This window comes from Argopecten irradians, chromosome 13 (assembly GCF_041381155.1).
Source record: "Argopecten irradians isolate NY chromosome 13, Ai_NY, whole genome shotgun sequence".
Lineage (NCBI taxonomy): Eukaryota > Metazoa > Mollusca > Bivalvia > Pectinida > Pectinidae > Argopecten > Argopecten irradians.
The window spans coordinates 38,827,235-38,850,652 of NC_091146.1; the positions used below are offsets into that span (position 1 = coordinate 38,827,235).

The 23,418-nt window shown below is 38.3% G+C and overlaps 1 protein-coding gene across 1 annotated transcript in view; it reads left to right on the forward strand.

Moving 5' to 3' along the window:
- LOC138305875 (aminopeptidase N-like) overlaps positions 1 to 19,795 on the forward strand; it is a 93,401-nt gene extending 73,606 nt beyond the window's left edge. The window contains exons 14-15 of the mRNA XM_069246138.1: positions 10,740 to 10,821; positions 15,948 to 19,795. Of these exons, the coding sequence (XP_069102239.1) occupies positions 10,740 to 10,821; positions 15,948 to 16,094 (229 nt within the window). The 3' untranslated portion in view covers positions 16,095 to 19,795. The remainder of the gene's footprint in view (positions 1 to 10,739; positions 10,822 to 15,947) is intronic.
- Positions 19,796 to 23,418: the final 3,623 nt, after the last annotated feature.

Sequence of the window (23,418 nt, forward strand, 5' to 3'; positions counted from 1 at the left end):
AGTATATATATGGTAACAACCCCGGTAAAACGTCTGTATCGATGGTGTTGAAGTATATATATGGTAACAATCCCGGTAAAACGTCTGTATCGATGGTGTTGTAGTATGTATATGGTAACAATCCCGGTAAAACGTCTGTACCGATGGTGTTGAAGTATATATATGGTAACAATCCCGGTAAAACGTCTGTACCGATGGTGTTGTAGTATATACATGGTAACAATCCCGGTAAAACGTCTGTACCGATGGTGTTGTAGTATATATATGGTAACAATCCCGGTAAAACGTCTGTATCGATGGTGTTGTAGTATGTATATGGTAACAATCCCGGTATAACGCCTACCGATGGTGTTGTAGTATATATATGGTAACAATCCCGGTAAAACGTCTGTACCGATGGTGTTGAAGTAAATACATGGTAACAACCCCGGTAAAACGTCTGTACCGATGGTGTTGAAGTATATATATGGTAACAATCCCGGTAAAACGTCTGTACCGATGGTGTTGTAGTATATATATGGTAACAATCCCGGTAAAACGTCTGTACCGATGGTGTTGTAGTATATATATGGTAACAATCCCGGTAAAACGTCTGTACCGATGGTGTTGAAGTATATATATGGTAACAATCCCTGTAAAACGTCTGTACCGATGGTGTTGAAGTATATACATGGTAACAACCCCGGTAAAACGTCTGTATCGATGGTGTTGAAGTATATATATGGTAACAATCCCGGTAAAACGTCTGTACCGATGGTGTTGTAGTATATATATGGTAACAATCCCGGTAAAACGTCTGTATCGATGGTGTTGTAGTATGTATATGGTAACAATCCCGGTAAAACGTCTGTACCGATGGTGTTGAAGTATATATATGGTAACAATCCCGGTATAACGCCTACCGATGGTGTTGTAGTATGTATATGGTAACAATCCCGGTAAAACGTCTGTATCGATGGTGTTGTAGTATATATATGGTAACAATCCCGGTAAAACGTCTGTATCGATGGTGTTGTAGTATATATATGGTAACAACCCCGGTAAAACGTCTGTATCGATGGTGTTGAAGTATATATATGGTAACAATCCCTGTAAAACGTCTGTATCGATGGTGTTGTAGTATATATATGGTAACAATCCCGGTAAAACGTCTGTATCGATGGTGTTGTAGTATATATATGGTAACAATCCCGGTATAACGCCTACCGATGGTGTTGTAGTATATATATGGTAACAATCCCGGTAAAACGTCTGTACCGATGGTGTTGTAGTATATATATGGTAACAATCCCGGTAAAACGTCTGTATCGATGGTGTTGTAGTATATATATGGTAACAATCCTGGTAAAACGTCTGTATCGATGGTGTTGTAGTATATATATGGTAACAATCCCGGTAAAACGTCTGTACCGATGGTGTTGTAGTATATATATGATAACAATCCCGGTAAAACGTCTGTATCGATTGTGTTGTAGTATATATATGGTAACAATCCCGGTAAAACGTCTGTACCGATGGTGTTGTGGTATATATATGGTAACAATCCCGGTAAAACGTCTGTACCGATGGTGTTGAAGTATATATATGGTAACAATCCCGGTAAAACGTCTGTACCGATGGTGTTGTAGTATATATATGGTAACAATCCCGGTATAACGCCTACCGATGGTGTTGTAGTATATACATGGTAACAATCCCGGTAAAACGTCTGTATCGATGGTGTTGTAGTATATATATGGTAACAATCCCGGTACAACGTCTGTATCGATGGTGTTGTAGTATATATATGGTAACAATCCCGGTAAAACGTCTGTACCGATGGTGTTGTAGTATATATATGGTAACAATCCCGGTAAAACGTCTGTACCGATGGTGTTGTAGTATATATATGGTAACAATCCCGGTATAACGCCTACTGGTGGTGTTGTAGTATATTACGGTAATTAGATAACATTATTACAGAAACTCAGGTGGATTATCTAAGTTTGGCAAGTTGATATCCGGTGTAACGGCAAACTTCAACTCCAAATTAGAATTACAACAGGTAATGTCATTCGCATGGAAGAAAATCGTTGTACCATTCCAGCTCTCACACATCTGTGAACCTACCTACTCACAAATTACGTCCATTTAAGCATTAGAAACACGAGTGTTCCTTTATCACAAAACCTCTCAGCTTAAACCCAAGTCTATGATGTATTGTGAAGAGCTGGATTGGTCGGACGGTTTCATGACTATTGTCTATATAGCATAAACTTTTTGTTGCTATGGCGCTCCCGGCTTCTAGTATACCGAATATATGTACGCTTTTTGTTTTTTGTTTTACTTTATGAAGACCTGTTAGGCCGTTTTACTGTATGGTTGGGATGTTCCTATGGTGGTACTTCTGGTATCTGACTGCCTGGGATGTTCCTATAGTGGTAATTATGGTGTCTGGCTGCCCGGGATGTTCCTATGGTGGTAATTCTGGTATCTGACTGCCCGGTATGTTCCTATGGTGGTACTTCTGGTATCTGACTGTCTGGGTTGTTCCTGTAGTGGTAATTCTGGTATCTGACTGTCTGGGATGTTCCTGTAGTGGTAATTCTGCTATCTGACTGCCCGGGATGTTCCTATGGTGGTACTTCTGGTATCTGACTGCACGGGATGTTCCTATGGTGGTGATTCTGGTATCTGACTGCCCGGGATGTTCCTATGGTGGTACTTCTGGTATCTGACTGCCCGGGATGTTCCTATGGTGGTAATTTTGGTATCTGACTGCCCGGAATGTTCCTATGGTGGTAATTCTGGTATCTGACTGCCCGGGATGTTCCTATGGTGGTACTTCTGGTATCTGACTGCCCGGGATGTTCCTATGGTGGTAATTCTGGTATCTGATTGCCCGGGATGTTCCTATGGTGGTACTTCTGGTATCTGACTCTCCGGGATGTTCCTATGGTGGTGATTCTGGTATCTGACTGCCCGGGATGTTCCTATGGTGGTAATTCTGGTATCTGACTGCCCGGGATGTTCCTGTAGTGGTACTTCTGGTATCTGACAACCCGGAATGTTCCTATGGTGGTGATTCTGGTATCTGACTGCCCGGGATGTTCCTGTAGTGGTAATTCTGGTATCTGACTGTCTGGGATGTTCCTGTAGTGGTAATTCTGGTATCTGACTGCCCGGGATGTTCCTATGGTGGTAATTCTGGTATCTGACTGCCCTGGATGTTCCTATGGTGGTAATTCTGGTATCTGACTGCCCGGGATGTTCCTACGGTGGTACTTCTGGTATCTGACTGCCCGGGATGTTCCTATGGTGGTACTTCTGGTATCTGACTGCCCGGGATGTTCCTATGGCGGTAATTTTGGTATCTGACTGTCCGGGATGTTCCTGTAGTGGTAATTATGGTATCTGACTGTCCGGGATGTTCCTGTAGTGGTAATTATGGTACCTGACTGCCCGGGATGTTCCTATGGTGGTACTTCTGGTATCTGACTGCCCGGGATGTTCCTATGGTGGTAATTCTGGTATCTGACTGCCCGGGATGTTCCTATGGTGGTGATTCTGGTATCTGACTGCCCGGGATGTTCCTATAGTGGTAATTATGGTGTCTGGCTGCCCGGGATGTTCCTATGGTGGTAATTCTGGTATCTGACTGTCCGGGATGTTCCTGTAGTGGTACTTCTGGTATCTGACTTCCCGGGATGTTCCTATGGTGGTGATTCTGGTATCTGACTGTCTGGGATGTTCCTGTAGTGGTAATTCTGCTATCTGACTGCCCGGGATGTTCCTGTAGTGGTAATTCTGGTATCTGACTGCCCTGGATGTTCCTATGGTGGTAATTCTGGTATCTGACTGCCCGGGATGTTCCTATGGTGGTACTTCTTGTATTTGACTGCCCGGGATGTTCCTATGGTGGTACTTCTGGTATCTGACTGCCCGGATTGTTTCTATGGTGGTAATTTTGGTATATGACTGCCCGGAATGTTCCTATGGTGGTAATTCTGGTATCTGACTGCCCGGGATGTTCCTATGGTGGTACTTCTGGTATCTGACTGCCAGGGATGTTCCTATGGTGGTAATTCTGGTATCTGACTGCGCGGGATGTTCCTATGGTGGTAATTCTGGTATCTGACTGTCCGGGATGTTCCTGTAGTGGTACTTCTCGTATCTGACTACCCGGGATGTTCCTATGGTGGTGATTCTGGTATCTGGCTGCCCGGGATGTTCCTGTAGTGGTAATTCTGGTATCTGACTGTCTGGGATGTTCCTGTAGTGGTAATTCTGGTATCTGACTGCCCGGGATGTTCCTATGGTGGTAATTCTGGTATCTGACTGCCCGGGATGTTCCTATGGTGGTCATTCTGGTATCTGACTGCCCGGGATGTTCCTATGGTGGTCATTCTGGTATCTGACTGCCCGGGATGTTCCTATGGTGGTACCTCTGGTATTTGACTCCCCGGGATGTTCCTATGGTGGTGATTCTGGTATCTGACTGCCCGGGATGTTCCTATGGTGGTACTTCTGGTATCTGACTGCCCGGGATGTTCCTATGGTGGTAATTTTGGTATCTGACTGCCCGGAATGTTCCTATGGTGGTAATTCTGGTATTTGACTGCCCGGGATGTTCCTATGGTGGTACTTCTGGTATCTGACTGCCAGGGATGTTCCTATGGTGGTAATTCTGGTATCTGACTGCGCGGGATGTTCCTATGGTGGTAATTCTGGTATCTGACTGTCCGGGATGTTCCTGTAGTGGTACTTCTCGTATCTGACTACCCGGGATGTTCCTATGGTGGTGATTCTGGTATCTGGCTGCCCGGGATGTTCCTGTAGTGGTAATTCTGGTATCTGACTGTCTGGGATGTTCCTGTAGTGGTAATTCTGGTATCTGACTGCCCGGGATGTTCCTATGGTGGTAATTCTGGTATCTGACTGCCCGGGATGTTCCTAAGTTGGTAATTATGGTATCTGACTGCCCGGGATGTTCCTATGGTGGTAATTCTGTTATCTGACTGCCCGGGATGTTCCTATGGTGGTAATTCTGTTATATGACTGCCCGGGATGTTCCTATGGTGGTAATTATGTTATCCGACTGCACGGGATGTTCCTATGGTGGTAATTCTGTTATCTGACTGCCCGGGATGTTCCTATGGTGGTCATTCTGGTATCTGACTGTCTGGGATGTTCCTGTAGTGGTAATTCTGGTATCTGACTGCCCGGGATGTTCCTATGGTGGTAATTCTGGTATCTGACTGCCCGGGATATTGTTGTAGTGGTACCTCTGGTATCTGACTGCCCGAGATGTTCATACAAAACATATTGCTATGCAGTTACTGCCCAAAATCACGTGATGAGTTTGTCTTTCAGGTTCGGCGGTGAGTTTTATTCCTTGTCGAAACTAATAAAAGGAGTCACATACGAATTCAACACCGATGTTGACTTAGTTCAGGTAATCTACGATTAACTTTGTTGACGTCACATCTTTGTATTAATAGCACGTATCACACCACGGTTTGACTCCGTCTTTTATAACCTGTTTAATATCAACATGTGTGGTTTGACTCCGCCTTTTATAACCTGTATGACATCAACACGTGTGGTTTGACTCCGCCTTTTATAACCTGTATGATATCAACATGTGTGGTTTGACTCCGCCTTTTATAATATGTGTAATATCAACATGTGTGGTTTGACTCCGCCATTTATAACCTGTATGATATCAACACGTGTGGTTTGACTCCGCCATTTATAACATGTTTAATATCAACACGTGTGGTTTGACTTCGCTTTTTATAACATGTGTAATATCAACACATGTGGTTTGACTCCGCCTTTTATAACATGTGTAATATTAACACGTGTGGTTTGACTCCGCCTTTTATAACATGTGATATATCAACACGTGTGGTTTGACTCCGCCTTTTATAACATGTGATATATCAACACGTGTGGTTTGACTCCGCCTTTTATAACATGCGTAATATTAACTCGTGTGGTTTGACTCCGCCTTTTATAACATGTGATATATCAACACGTGTGGTTTGACTCCGCCTTTTATAACATGTGTAATATTAACTCGTGTGGTTTGACTCCGCCTTTTATAACATGTGTAACTCGTGTGGTTTGACTCCGCCTTTTATAACCTCTATGATATCAACACGTGTGGTTTGACTCCGCCTTTTATAACATGTGTAATATTATCTCGTGTGGTTTAACTTCGCCTTTTATAACATGTTTAACTCGTGTGGTTTGACTCTGCTTTTTATAACCTGTATGATATCAACACGTGTGGTTTGACTCCGCCTTTTATAACATGTGTAATATTAACTCGTGTGGTTTGACTCCGCCTTTTATAATATGTGTAATATCAACACGGGTGGTTTGACTCCGCCTTTTATAATATGTGTAATATCAACACGTGTGGTTTGACTCCGCCTTTTATAACATGTGATATATCAACACGTGTGGTTTGACTCCGCCTTTTATAACATGTGTAATATTAACTCGTGTGGTTTGACTCCGCCTTTTATAACATGTGATATATCAACACGTGTGGTTTGACTCCGCCTTTTATAACCTGTATAATATGAACATGTGTGGTTTAACTCCGCCTTTTATAATATGTGTAACTCGTGTGGTTCGACTCCGCTTTTTATAACATGTGTAATATCATCACGTGTAGTTTGACTCCGCCTTTCATAACATGTGTAACTCGTGTGGTTCGACTCCGCTTTTTATAACATGTGTAATATCAACACGTGTGGTTTGACTCCGCCTTTTATAACCGATATGACATCAATACGTGTGGTTTGACTCCGCCTTTTATAACCTGTATGATATCAACACGTGTGGTTTGACTCCGCCTTTTATAACATGTGATATATCAACACGTGTAGTTTGACTCCGCCTTTTATAACATGTGATATATCAACACGTGTAGTTTGACTCCGCCTTTTATAACATGTGTTATATCAACACGTGTGGTTTGACTCCGCCTTTTATAACATGTGTTATATCAACACGTGTGGTTTGACTCCGCCTTTGATAACATTTGTAATATCAACTCGTGTGGTTTGACTCCGCCTTTTATAACATGTGAAATATCAACACGTGTGGTTTGACTCCGCCTTTTATAACCTGTATGATATCAACGCGTGTGGTTTGACTCCGCCTTTTATAACATGTGTAATATCAACACGTGTGGTTTGACTCCGCCTTTTATAACATGTGTAATATCAACACGTGTGGTTTGACTCCCCCTTTTATAACCTGTATGATATCAACACGTGTGGTTTGACTCCGCCTTTTATAACATGTGTAATATCAACACGTGTGGTTTGACTCCGCCTTTTATAACATGTGATATATCAACACGTGTGGTTTGACTCCGCCTTTTATAACATGTGTAATATCAACACGTGTGGTTTGACTCCGCCTTTTATAACATGTGATATATCAACACGTGTGGTTTGACTCCCCCTTTTATAACATGTGTAATATCAACACGTGTGGTTTGACTCCGCCTTTTATAACATGTGTAATATCAACACGTGTGGTTTGACTCCGCCTTTTATAACATGTGATATATCAACACGTGTGGTTTGACTCCGCCTTTTATAACGTGATATATCAACACGTGTGGTTTGACTCCGCCTTTTATATAATATGTGTAATATCAACTCGTGTGGTTTGACTCCCCCTTTCATAACCTGTATGATATCAACACGTGTGGTTTGACTCCGCCTTTTATAATATGTATGATATCAACACGTGTGGTTTGACTCCGCCTTTTATAACCTGATATATCAACACGTGTGGTTTGACTCCGCCTTTTATAATATGTGTAATATCAACTCGTGTGGTTTGACTCCCCCTTTCATAACCTGTATGATATCAACACGTGTGGTTTGACTCCGCCTTTTATAACATGTATGATATCAACACGTGTGGTTTGACTCCGCCTTTTATAACGTGATATATCAACACGTGTGGTTTGACTCCGCCTTTTATAATATGTGTAATATCAACTCGTGTGGTTTGACTCCCCCTTTTATAACCTGTATCAACAGTGTTTGATCCCTTATACAATCAACACGTGTGGTTTGACTCCCCCTTTTTAACGTGATATATCAACACGTGTGGTTTGACTCCGCCTTTTATAATATGTGTAATATCAACTCGTGTGGTTTGACTCCCCCTTTTATAACTTGTATGATATCAACACGTGTGGTTTGACTCCGCCTTTTATAACATGTGTAATATCAACACGGGTGGTTTGACTCCGCCTTTTATAATATGTGTAATATCAACTCGTGTGGTTCGACTCCGCCTTTTATAACATGATTTATGATGAAATGACAGGTTCATACATATTAATGATCATGACCAATCTGATAGTTCTCTCCCCTAAATGACCAATCACATCTACTGTATACAGTTCTCTCCCCTGAATGACCAATCACATCTACTGTATACAGTTCTATCCCCTAAATGACCAATCACATCTACTGTATACAGTTCTCTCCCCTGAATGACCAATCACATCTACTGTATACAGTTCTCTTCCTTGAATGACCAATCACATCTACTGTATACAGTTCTATCCCCTAAATGACCAATCACATCTACTGTATACAGTTCTATCCCCTAAATGACCAATCACATCTACTGTATACAGTTCTATCCCCTAAATGACCAGTCACATCTACTGTATACAAATGACCAATCACATCTACTGTATACAGTTCTCTCCCCTAAATGACCAATCACATCTACTGTATACAGTTCTCTTCCCTGAATTACCAATCACATCTACTGTATACAGTTCTATCCCCTAAATGACCAATCACATCTACTGTATACAGTTCTATCCCCTAAATGACCAATCACATCTACTGTATACAGTTCTCTCCCCTAAATGACCAATCACATCTACTGTATACAGTTCTCTCCCCTAAATGACCAATCACATCTACTGTATACAGTTCTATCCCCTAAATGACCAATCACACTCTGTATCAGTTCCCTGAATGACCAATCACATCTGCTGTATACAGTTCTCTCCCCTTAATGACCAATCACATCTACTGTATACAGTTCTCTCCCCTAAATGACCAATCACATCTACTGTATACAGTTCTCTCCCCTAAATGACCAATCACATCTACTGTATACATTTCTCTCCCCTGAATGACCAATCACATCTACTGTATACAGTTCTCTCCCCTTAATGACCAATCACATCTGCTGTATACAGTTCTCTCCTGTAAATGACCAATCACATATACTGTATACAGTTCTCTCCCCTGAATGACCAATCACATCTGCTGTATACAGTTCTTTCCCCTAAATGACCAATCACATCTGCTTTATACAGTTTTCTCCCCTGAATGACCAATCACATCTACTGTATACAGTTCTCTCCCCTGAATGACCAATCACATCTACTGTATCCAGTTATCTCCCCTAAATGACCAATCACATCTGCTGTATACAGTTCTCTCCCCTAAATGACCAATCACATCTACTGTATACAGTTCTCTCCCCTGAATGACCAATCACATCTACTGTATACAGTTCTCTCCCCTGAATGACCAATCACATCTACTGTATACAGTTCTCTCCCCTGAATGACCAATCACATCTACTGTATACAGTTCTCTCCCCTGAATGACCAATCACATCTACTGTATACAGTTCTCTCCCCTGAATGACCAATCACATCTACTGTATACAGTTCTCTCCCCTGAATGACCAATCACATCTACTGTATACAGTTCTCTCCCCTGAATGACCAATCACATCTACTGTATACAGTTCTCTCCCCTAAATGACCAATCACATCTGCTGTATACAGTTTTCTCCCCTAAATGACCAATCACATCTGCGGTATACAGTTCTCTCCCCTGAATGACCAATCACATCTACTGTATACAGTTATCTTCTCTGAATGACCAATCACATCTACTGTATACAGTTCTCTCCCCTGAATGACCAATCACATCTACTGTATACAGTTATCTCCCCTGAATGACCAATCACATCTACTGTATACAGTTCTCTCCCCTGAATGACCAATCACATCCACTGTATACAGTTCTCTCCCCTAAATGACCAATCACATCTGCTGTATACAAATGACCAATCACATCTGCTGTATACAGTTCTCTCCCCTAAATGACCAATCACATCTACTGTATACAGTTCTTTCCCCTAAATGACCAATCACATCTGCTGTATACAGTTCTTTCCCCTAAATGACCAATCACATCTACTGTATACAGTTCTCTCCCCTAAATGACCAATCACATATACTGTATACAGTTCTCTTCCCTGGATGACCAATCACATCTACTGTATACAGTTCTCTCCTCTAAATGACCAATCACATCTACTGTATACAATTCTCTCCCCTGCATGACCAATCACATCTGCTGTATTGCCACACAGAATCTACTCTATTGTCTGTTTATTTTTTTTCTTTATTTGGATTTATCATTCCATCGTATCGTACTGCTTGTGCATGTTGTAGTTCTCAACTTTGATAAAATTACACTTTGTGATATATTTATGTCTGCATGCCCAAACTTTTCTTCACGAACAACATTTAACCAAACTGATTCTTAGATACTTATCTACAGTAGTATTCCGTTACAATCATGGGTCTGTTAGGTACCCAGACAGATGATGGATCACATCAAGTGAACAGTCCAAAGTGATTTGCAGATAATGTGTAGAGATTCTCAATATTTCAGATATGGAGCAGGCTCATTTTCATTCAGTGGTTTGATATCGGGCCTAAGTAGTAAATTCAACACTGAATATGAACTAGAACAGGTAAATACTGTAGAGGCTAGTAAACTATCTACCTAATATATCATATACAAGTCTCTCTGTACCAGGTAAATACTGTAGAGGCTAGTAAACTATCTACCTAATACATTATCTACAAGTCTCTGTACCAGGTAAATACTGTAGAGACTAGTAAACTATCTACCTAATACAACATATACAAGTCTCTCTGTACCAGGTAAATACTGTAGATGCTAGTAAACTATTTACCTAATACATCATCTACAAGTCTCTGTACCAGGTAAATACTGTAAAGACTAGTAAACTATCTACCTAATACATCATCTACAAGTCTCTCTGTACCAGGTAAATACTGTAGAGGCTAGTACACTATCTACCTAATACATCAACTAAAAGTCTCTGTACCAGGTAAATACTGTAAAGACTAGTAAACTATCTACCTAATACATCATCTACAAGTCTCTGTACCAGGTAAATACTGTAAAAACTAGTAAACTATCTACCTAATCCATCATCTACAAGTCTCTCTGTACCAGGTAAATACTGTAGAGGCTACATATGTAGTACACTATCTACCTAATACATCATCTACAAGTCTCTCTGTACCAGGTAAATACTGTAGAGGCTACATATGTAGTACACTATCTACCTAATACATCATCTACAAGTCTCTCTGTACCAGGTAAATACTGTAGAGGCTAGTAAACTATCTACCTAATACATCATCTACAAGTCTCTCTGTACCAGGTAAATACTGTAGAGACTAGTAAACTATCTACCTAATACATCATCTACAAGTGTCTGTACCAGGTAAATACTGTAGAGACTAGTAAACTATCTACCTAATACATCATCTACAAGTCTCTCTGTACCAGGTAAATACTGTAGAGACTAGTAAACTATCTACCTAATACATCATCTACAAGTCTCTCTGTACCAGGTAAATACTGTAGAGGCTAGTAAACTATCTACCTAATACATCATCTACAAGTCTCTCTGTACCAGGTAAATACTGTAGAGACTAGTAAACTATCTACCTAATACATCATCTACAAGTCTCTGTACCAGGTAAATACTGTAGAGACTAGTAAACTATCTACCTAATACATCATCTACAAGTCTCTCTGTACCAGGTAAATACTGTAGAGGACTAGTAAACTATCTACCTAATACATCATCTACAAGTCTCTCTGTACCAGGTAAATACTGTAGAGACTAGTAAACTATCTACCTAATACATCATCTACAAGTCTCTCTGTACCAGGTAAATACTGTAGAGACTAGTAAACTATCTACCTAATACATCATCTACAAGTCTCTCTGTACCAGGTAAATACTGTAGATGCTAGTAAACTATCTACCTAATACATCATCTACAAGTCTCTGTACCAGGTAAATACTGTAGAGACTAGTAAACTATCTACCTAATACATCATCTACAAGTCTCTCTGTACCAGGTAAATACTGTAGAGGCTAGTAAACTATCTACCTAATACATCATCTACAAGTCTCTGTACCAGGTAAATACTGTAGAGACTAGTAAACTATCTACCTAATACATCATCTACAAGTCTCTGTACCAGGTAAATACTGTATAGAGACTAGTAAACTATCTACCTAATACATCATCTACAAGTCTCTGTACCAGGTAAATACTGTAGAGACTAGTAAACTATCTACCTAATACATCATCTACAAGTGTCTGTACCAGGTAAATACTGTAGAGACTAGTAAACTATCTACCTAATACATCATCTACAAGTCTCTGTACCAGGTAAATACTGTAGAGACTAGTAAACTATCTACCTAATACATCATCTACAAGTGTCTGTACCAGGTAAATACTGTAGAGACTAGTAAACTATCTACCAAATACATCATCTAAAAGTCTCTGTACCAGGTAAATACTGTAGATGCTAGTAAACTATCTACCTAATACATCATCTACAAGTCTCTGTACCAGGTAAATACTGTAGAGACTAGTAAACTATCTACCTAATACATCATCTACAAGTGTCTGTACCAGGTAAATACTGTAGAGACTAGTAAACTATCTACCTAATACATCATCTACAAGTGTCTGTACCAGGTAAATACTGTAGAGACTAGTAAACTATCTACCTAATACATCATCTACAAGTCTCTCTGTACCAGGTAAATACTGTAGAGGCTAGTAAACTATCTACCTAATACATCATCTACAAATCTCTCTGTACCAGGTAAATACTGTAGAGACTAGTAAACTATCTACCTAATACATCATCTACAAGTGTCTGTACCAGGTAAATACTGTAGAGACTAGTAAACTATCTACCTAATACATCATCTACAAGTCTCTCTGTACCAGGTAAATACTGTAGAGACTAGTAAACTATCTACCTAATACATCATCTACAAGTCTCTCTGTACCAGGTAAATACTGTAGAGACTAGTAAACTATCTACCAAATACATCATCTAAAAGTCTCTGTACCAGGTAAATACTGTAGATGCTAGTAAACTATCTACCTAATACATCATCTACAAGTCTCTGTACCAGGTAAATACTGTAGAGACTAGTAAACTATCTACCTAATACATCATCTATAAGTCTCTGTACCAGGTAAATACTGTAGAGACTAGTAAACTATCTACCTGATACATCATTATATACTGTAAGAGCTAGTTTGGACAGGTATAGAATATTTTGACAGCATCACACACTGTGTCAAAAACTTATTAGGACAGAATCTGAGGAATGAGAATATCAATATATTGTTGGTTATAAGGACAGAATCTGAGGAATGAGAATATCATTATATTGTTGGTTATAAGGACAGAATCTGAGGAATGAGAATATCATTATATTGTTGGTTATAAGGACAGAATCTGAGGCCTGACAATATCATTATATTGTTGGTTATAAGGACAGAATCTGAGGAATGAAAATATCATTATATTGTTGGTTATAAGGACAGAATCTGAGGAATGAGAATATCATTATATTGTTGGTTATAAGGACAGAATCTGAGGAATGAGAATATCATTATATTGTTGGTTATAAGGACAGAATCTGAGGAATGAGAATATCATTATATTGTTGGTTATAAAGACAGAATCTGAGGAATGAGAATATCATTATATTGTTGGTTATAAGGACAGAATCTGAGGAATGAGAATATCATTATATTGTTGGTTATAAAGACAGAATCTGAGGACTGAGATTATCATTATATTGTTGGTTATAAGGACAGAATCTGAGGAATGAGAATATCATTATATTGTTGGTTATAAGGACAGAATCTGAGGAATGAGAATATCATTATATTGTTGGTTATAAGGACAGAATCTGAGGAATGAGAATATCATTATATTGTTGGTTATAAGGACAGAATCTGAGGAATGAGATTATCATTATATTGTTGGATATAAGGACAGAATCTGAGGAATGAGAATATCAATATATTGTTGGATATAAGGACAGAATCTGAGGAATGAGAATATCAATATATTGTTGGATATAAGGACAGAATCTGAGGAATGAGAATATCATTATATTGTTGGTTATAAGGACAGAATCTGAGGAATGAGATTATCATTATATTGTTGGATATAAGGACAGAATCTGAGGAATGAGAATATCATTATATTGTTGGTTATAAGGACAGAATCTGAGGAATGAGATTATCATTATATTGTTGGATATAAGGACAGAATCTGAGGACTGAGATTATCATTATATTGTTGGTTATAAGGACAGAATCTGAGGAATGACAATATCATTATATTGTTGGTTATAAGGACAGAATCTGAGGAATGAGATTATCATTATATTGTTGGATATAAGGACAGAATCTGAGGCCTGACAATATCATTATATTGTTGGTTATAAGGACAGAATCTGAGGAATGACAATATCATTATATTGTTGGATATAAGGACAGAATCTGAGGCCTGACAATATCATTATATTGTTGGTTATAAGGACAGAATCTGAGGAATGAGAATATCATTATATTGTTGGTTATAAGGACAGAATCTGAGGAATGAGAATATCATTATATTGTTGGTTATAAGGACAGAATCTGAGGCCTGAGATTATCACTATTGTGACAGTAAAATGAACTAATTTATTAAATTTCAGATTAGGAGGTGGAGTATTTCAGCTAGCTAAGCTAGTGTCGGGAATACTGAAACACTTTAACACCCAGATAGAGTTTGACCAGGTATACTGTAGGTTTAATGGGTCTATCGGTGGCTTCTCTCAAGGTGGCTTTGTCTAATGTCATTACGTTATCATATTAGGCTCCAGCGATAACTGTGCTATCTATCTTCTTAAAAGTGGGCTTGTTTTGCCTTGCTTGTACATACCTTGTTTTGCCTTGCTTATACATACTGTGTTTATTCTTGCTTGTTCAATCCTTGTTTTGCCTTGCTTGTTCAATCCTTGTTTTGCCTTGCTTATACATACCGTGTTTTTTCTTGCTTGTTCAATCCTTGTTTTGCCTTGCTTGTTCAATCCTTGTTTTGCCTTGCTTGGCTTGTACATACCTTGTTTTTCTTGATTGTTAAGTCCTTGTTTTGCCTTCATTGTCAGATCCTTATGTATTACCACTATAACTGCATGATTGTGAGTTTGTACGTGACAAGAATTGTGATGTGTAGAATGGAATGGTAACAATGCTTACTAACGTAACTATGAGGTTATATTTGATGGCATACATGTACATTTCAATGAATTAATGGTTCGATGAGACAATTATACAAGGCATCACTCTAAACTTTGTCGGCAATACAAATATTTGCTTTCCTTTTGAAAATCCTGGCAGATAGAAATAATAACTTGATGTAATAACTTCCTTCGTTTTGATGATCGATTGATTACATTACTTATATATATGTGTGTGTATGTGTGTGTATGTGTGTGTGTGTATGTGTGTGTGTGTGTGTGTATGTGTGTGTATGTGTGTGTATGTGTGTGTATGTGTGTGTGTGTAAATGATCACCATTCTGTTATAATGACCACTTCTATAATGTAACCGACCACTTCTATAATGTAATCGACCACTTCTATAATGTAACCGATCACTTCCATAATGTATCTGACCACTTCTTTAACGTTTGTTTTCACTCATTGTTCAATATATAACCTGATTATTTTTTCAATATCAGCTCAATGATTTCATGGAGAAGCACCCGGATATGGGTTCAGGCACCCGTGCCTTCAAGCAGGCTATCGAGAAGACCTCCAGTAATGTCAAATGGATGAGCGAGAACTACAATAAGGTGGAAACGTGGCTGCAAGGTCAAGGCTTCTGAAGCAAAGGTGATGGTCAAGGCTTCTGAACCAAAGGTCAAGGTCAAGATAAAGAAAGTTCATTTCACAAACAGTGGAATAAAGCTAATGCAAAGCTGGTTTGTGTGCCTGTAACACCTAAAGTTTATCAACGGCAGGAATAATTGAACGTGTCCAGGGGATTTTATAATCCTGTATGTATGTGTCCACTGGATTACATAATCCTGTATGTACGTGTCCAGGGGAATATATAATCTTGTATGTACGTGTCCTGAGGATTATATAATCCTGTATGTACGTGTTCAAGGGATTATATAATCCTGTATGTACGTGTTCAGGGGATTATATAATCATGTATGTACGTGTCCAGGGGATTATATAATCCTGTATGTACGTGTTCAGGGGATTATATAATCATGTATGTACGTGTCCAGGGGATTATATAATCCTGTATGTACGTGTTCAGGGGATTATATAATCCTGTATGTACGTGTCCAGGGGATTATATAATCCTGTATGTACGTGTCCAGGGGATTATATAATCCTGTATGTACGTGTCCAAGGGATTATATAATCCTGTATGTACGTGTCCAGGGGATTATATAATCCTGTATGTACGTGTCCAGGGGATTATATAATCCTGTATGTACGTGTCCAGGGAATTATATAATCCTGTATGTACGTGTCCAGGGGATTATATAATCCTGTATGTACGTGTCCTGAGGATAATATAATCCTGTATGTACGTGTCCAGGGGATTATATAATCCTGTATGTACGTGTCCAGGGGATTATATAATCCTGTATGTACGTGTCCAAGGGATTATATAATCCTGTATGTACGTGTCCAGGGGATTATATAATCCTGTATGTACGTGTCCAGGGGATTATATAATCCTGTATGTACGTACAGGGGATTATATAATCCTGTATGTACGTGTCCTGAGGATTATATAATCCTGTATGTACGTGTTCAAGGGATTATATAATCCTGTATGTACGTGTCCAGGGGATTACATAATCCTGTATGTACTTGTCCAGGGGATTTTATAATCTTGTATGTACGTGTCCTGGGGATTTTGTAATCCTGTATGTACGTGTCCAAGGGATTATATAATCCTGTATGTACGTGTCCAGGGGATTATATAATCCTGTATGTACGTGTCCAGGGGATTATATAATCCTGTATGTACGTGTCCAGGAGATTATATAATCCTGTATGTACGTGTCCAGTGGACTATATAATCCTGTATGTACGTGTCCAGGGAATTATATAATCCTGTATGTACGTGTCCAGTGGACTATATAATCCTGTATGTAGGTGTCCAGGGGATTATTTAATCCTGTATGTACGTATCCAGGGGATTATATAATCCTGTATGTACGTGTCCAGGGGATTACATAATCCTGTATGTACGTGTCCAGGGGATTATTATGTATTACACTGGTACTAGTATTAGCGTAGGTTTTAGTACATTGGAACTAGCATTAGCGTGGGTTGTAGTACACTGGTACTAGCATTAGCGTAGGTTGTAGTACACTGGAACTAGCATTAGTGTGGGTTGTATTACACTGGTACTAGTATTAGCGTGGGTTGTAGTTCACTGGTACTAGCATTAGCGTGGGTTGTAGTACACTGGTACTAGCATTAGCGTAGGTTCTAGTACACTAGAACTAGCATTAGTGTAGGTTGTAGTACACTGGAACTAGCATTAGCGTAGGTTGTAGTACACTGGTACTAGCATTAGCGTGGGTTGTAGTACACTGGTACTAGCATTAGCGTAGGTTGTAAAACACTAGAACTAGCATTAGTGTAGGTTGTAGTACACTGGTACTAGCATTAGCGTAGGTTGTAGTTCACTGGAACTAGCATTAGTGTAGGTTGTAGTAGACTGGTACTAGCATTAGCGTGGGTTATAGTACACTGGTACTAGTATTAGCGTGAGTTGTAGTAGACTGGTACTAGCATTAGTGTAGGTTGTAGTACACTGGTACTAGTATTAACGTGAGTTGTAGTAGACTGGTACTAGTATTAGCGTGAGTTGTAGTAGACTGGTACTAGCATTAGTGTAGGTTGTATTACACTGGTACTAGGTTTAGTGTAGGTTGTAGTACACTGGTACTAGCATTAGCGTAGGTTGTAGTACACTGGTACTAGTATTAGCGTGGGTTGTAGTAGACTGGTACTAGCATTAGTGTAGGTTGTATTACACTGGTACTAGGTTTAGTGTAGGTTGTAGTACACTGGTACTAGCATTAGCGTAGGTTGTAGTACACTGGTACTAGCATTAGTGTAGGTTGTAGTACACTGGTACTAGTATTAGCGTGGGTTGTAGTTCACTGGTACTAGCATTAGTGTAGGTTGTAGTACACTGGTACTAGCATTAGCGTGGGTTGTAGTACACTGGTACTAGTATTAGCGTGGGTTGTAGTTCACTGGTACTAGCATTAGCGTAGGTTGTAGTACACTGGTACTAGCATAAGCGTGGGTTGTAGTAGACTGGTACTAGTATTAGCGTGGGTTGTAGTTCACTGGTACTAGTATTAGTGTAGGTTGTAGTAGACTGGTACTAGCATTAGCATGGGTTGTAGTAGACTGGTACTAGCATTAGCAAGGGTTGTAGTGCACTGGTACTAGCATTAGCGTGAGTTGTATTACACTGGAACTAGTATTAACGTGAGTTGTATTACACTGGTACTAGCATTAGCGTGGGTTGTATTACACTGGTACTAGTATTAGCGTGGGTTGTAGTTCACTGGTACTAGTATTAGCGTGGGTTGTAGTTCACTGGAACTAGCATTAGCGTGGGTTGTAGTTCACTGGTACTAGCATTAGCGTGGGTTGTAGTTCACTGGTACTAGCATTAGGGTGGGTTGTTTTTCACTGGAACTAGCATTAGCGTGGGTTGTAGTTCACTGGTACTAGCATTAGCGTGGGTTGTTTTTCACTGGAACTAGCAATATACTTATAATGGACGACCAGTCAGAGTACCTCATCATTTTGTCACAGGTTATTGTGTTATGTACATACTACGTCACTGGTTTTTGTGTTATGTACATACTACGTCACTGGCTGTTGTGTTATGTACATACTATATGTGTTTCTTATTCTGTAAACTAACGAATTTTCACGTGTGATTATAATTGGTATATTTCGCTTTTTACGAGAGAATTAGTCGCCAGAAAATAGCTAAATAAAAAAACTCAGATAAACGTAATTAAACATGAACACGAAAATGAAGTCATCGGTACACAGTTTACAGTGTTGGACAGTACAAGAGAGTTAGGAAAATATTACCCAGATTTTGTCATACATATATACACAGTATTTTAATGTAACATTGTTTTAATAATTATTGTTTCAGCGATATGTCCATGATTTAGAGAAACATGTTCTGAGTTAGGTTTCCGCTATATCTATTATGGTACAAAGTCTAAACCATTTCGTGTTGACAGGGAACTGATTAGCTCCAACAATAATCATGTGTTTCATAACGTGGCTCTCTAATGGTTTTAGTTTTCTTATTTCTATTTTTGTAAATATGTTAATTATTGTAAAAGTCATTTACAGAAAAAAACGTATAGCTTATATAAAAGGATATTTGTTATGATTTTCCAGATTTTGACGTGGTTTGTACGGTATCTATATATGTGTATCCATATAATCATCCGGATCGATCGTATCTGAGAAATCCACATAAATAAACAGGATTTTATCTACTTTATGTCACTGTTCTTGTCTTTTTTAAAGAATGGTGTGTATTCCCATTGTGTAACAAAGCACAAAAAGAGTTGTAACAAAGCACCAAAAAACAGAGTTGTAACAAATTACCAAAAACAGAGTTGTAACAAAGTACCAACAACAGAGTTGTAACAAAGTACCAACAACAGAGTTGTAACAAAGTACCATCAGAGTTACATAACAAAGTACCAACAACAGAGTTGTAACAAAGTACCAACAGCAGAGTTGTAACAAAGTACCAACAACACAGTTGTAACAAAGTACCAACAACAGAGTTGTAACAAAGTACCAACAGCAGAGTTGTAACAAAGTACCAACAACAGAGTTGTAACAAAGTACCAACAACAGAGTTGTAACAAAGTACCAACAACAGAGTTGTAACAAAGTACCAACAACAGAGTTACATAACAAAGTACCAACAGAGTTACATAACAAAGTACCAACAACAGAGTTACATAACAAAGTACCAACAACAGAGTTGTAACAAAGTACCAACAACAGAGTTACATAACAAAGTACCAACAACAGAGTTACATAACAAAGTACCAACAACAGAGTTGTAACAAAGTACCAACAGCAGAGTTGTAACAAAGTACCAACAACAGAGTTGTAACAAAGTACCAACAACAGAGTTACATAACAAAGTACCAACAACAGTTACATAACAAAGTACCAACAACAGAGTTACATAACAAAGTACCAACAACAGAGTTGTAACAAAGTACCAAAAACAGAGTTACATAACAAAGTACCAAAAACAGAGTTACATAACAAAGTACCAACAACAGAGTTACATAACAAAGTACCAACAACAGAGTTGTAACAAAGTACCAACAGCAGAGTTGTAACAAAGCACCAACAGCAGAGTTGTAACAAAGTACCAACTGCAGAGTTGTAACAAAGTACCAACAACAGAGTTGTAACAAAGTACCAACAACAGAGTTGTAACAAAGCACCAACAACAGAGTTGTAACAAAGTACCAACAACAGAGTTGTAACAAAGTACCAACAACCGAGTTGTAACAAAGTACCAACAACAGAGTTACATAACAAAGTACCAACAGAGTTACATAACAAAGTACCAACAACAGAGTTACATAACAAAGTACCAACAACAGAGTTGTAGCAAAGTACCAACAACAGAGTTACATAACAAAGTACCAACAGCAGAGTTGTAACAAAGCACCAACAGCAGAGTTGTAACAAAGTACCAACTGCAGAGTTGTAACAAAGTACCAACAACCGAGTTGTAACAAAGTACCAACAACAGAGTTACATAACAAAGTACCAACATAGTTACATAACAAAGTACCAACAACAGAGTTGTAACAAAGTACCAACAGAGTTACATAACAAAGTACCAACAGAGTTACATAACAAAGTACCAACAGAGTTACATAACAAAGTACCAACAGAGTTACATAACAAAGTACCAACAGAGTTACATAACAAAGTACCAACATAGTTACATAACAAAGTACCAACAGAGTTACATAACAAAGTACCAACAGAGTTACATAACAAAGTACCAACAGAGTTACATAACAAAGTATCAACAGAGTTACATAACAAAGTATCAACATAGTTACATAACAAAGTACCAACAGAGTTACATAACAAAGTACCAACAGAGTTACATAACAAAGTACCAACATAGTTACATAACAAAGTACCAACAGAGTTACATAACAAAGTACCAACAGAGTTACATAACAAAGTACCAACATAGTTACATAACAAAGTACCAACAGAGTTACATAACAAAGTACAACAGAGTTACATAAACAAGTTACATAACAAAGTACCAACATAGTTACATAACAAAGTACCAACATAGTTACATAACAAAGTACCAACAGAGTTACATAACAAAGTACCAACAGAGTTACATAACAAAGTACCAACAGAGTTACATAACAAAGTACCAACATAGTTACATAACAAAGTACCAACAGAGTTACATAACAAAGTACCAACAGAGTTACATAACAAAGTACCAACAGAGTTACATAACAAAGTACCAACAGAGTTACATAACAAAGTACCAACAGAGTTACATAACAAAGTACCAACAACAGAGTTACATAACAAAGTACCAACAGAGTTTCATAACAAAGTACCAACAGAGTTGTAACAAAGTACCAACAGAGTTACATAACAAAGTACCAACAGAGTAACACCAACAACAGAGTTTACAAATAACAACAGAGTTTAACAAAGTACCAACAACAGAGTTGTAACAAAGTACCAACACAGAGTTACATAACAAAGTACCCAACAGAGTTACATAACAAAGTACCAACAACAGAGTTACATAACAAAGTACCAACAGAGTTACATAACAAAGTACCAACAACAGAGTTACATAACAAAGTACCAACAGAGTTTAACAAAGTACCAACAACAGAGTTACATAACAAAGTACCAACAACAGAGTTGTAACAAAGTACCACAACAGAGTTACATAACAAAGTACCAACAACAGAGTTACATAACAAAGTACCAACAACAGAGTTACATAACAAAGTACCAACAACAGAGTTTAACAAAGTACAACAACAGAGTTACATAACAAAGTACCAACAGAGTTACATAACAAAGTACCAACAGAGTTTACATAACAAAGTACCAACAAGTAATACAAAACAAAGTCAATACATACAAAGTACCAACAGAGTTACATAACAAAGTACCAACAGAGTTACATAACAAAGTACCAACATAGTTACATAACAAAGTACCAACAGAGTTACATAACAAAGTACCAACAAAAGTTACATAACAAAGTACCAACAGAGTTACATAACAAAGTATCAACAGAGTTACATAACAAAGTACCAACATAGTTACATAACAAAGTACCAACAGAGTTACATAACAAAGTACCAACATAGTTACATAACAAAGTACCAACAGAGTTACATAACAAAGTACCAACAGAGTTACATAACAAAGTACCAACAGAGTTACATAACAAAGTACAACAAGTTACAAACAAAAACAGAGTTACATAACAAAGTACCAAACATAGTTACATAACAAAGTACCAACAGAGTTACATAACAAAGTACCAACAGAGTTACATAACAAAGTACCAACAGAGTTACATAACAAAGTACCAACATAGTTGCATAACAAAGTACCAACAGAGTTAAAAAACAAAGTATCAACAGAGTTACATAACAAAGTATCAACATAGTTACATAACAAAGTACCAACAGAGTTACATAACAAAGTACCAACATAGTTACATAACAAAGTACCAACAGAGTTACATAACAAAGTACCAACAGAGTTACATAACAAAGTACCAACAGAGTTACATAACAAAGTACCAACAGAGTTACATAACAAAGTACCAACAGAGTTACATAACAAAGTACCAACAGAGTTACATAACAAAGTACCAACAGAGTTACATAACAAAGTACCAACAGAGTTACATAACAAAGTACCAACAGAGTTACATAACAAAGTACCAACAGAGTTACATAACAAAGTACCAACAGAGTTACATAACAAAGTACCAACAGAGTTACATAACAAAGTACCAACAGAGTTACATAACAAAGTACCAACAACAGAGTTGCATAACAAAGTACCAAC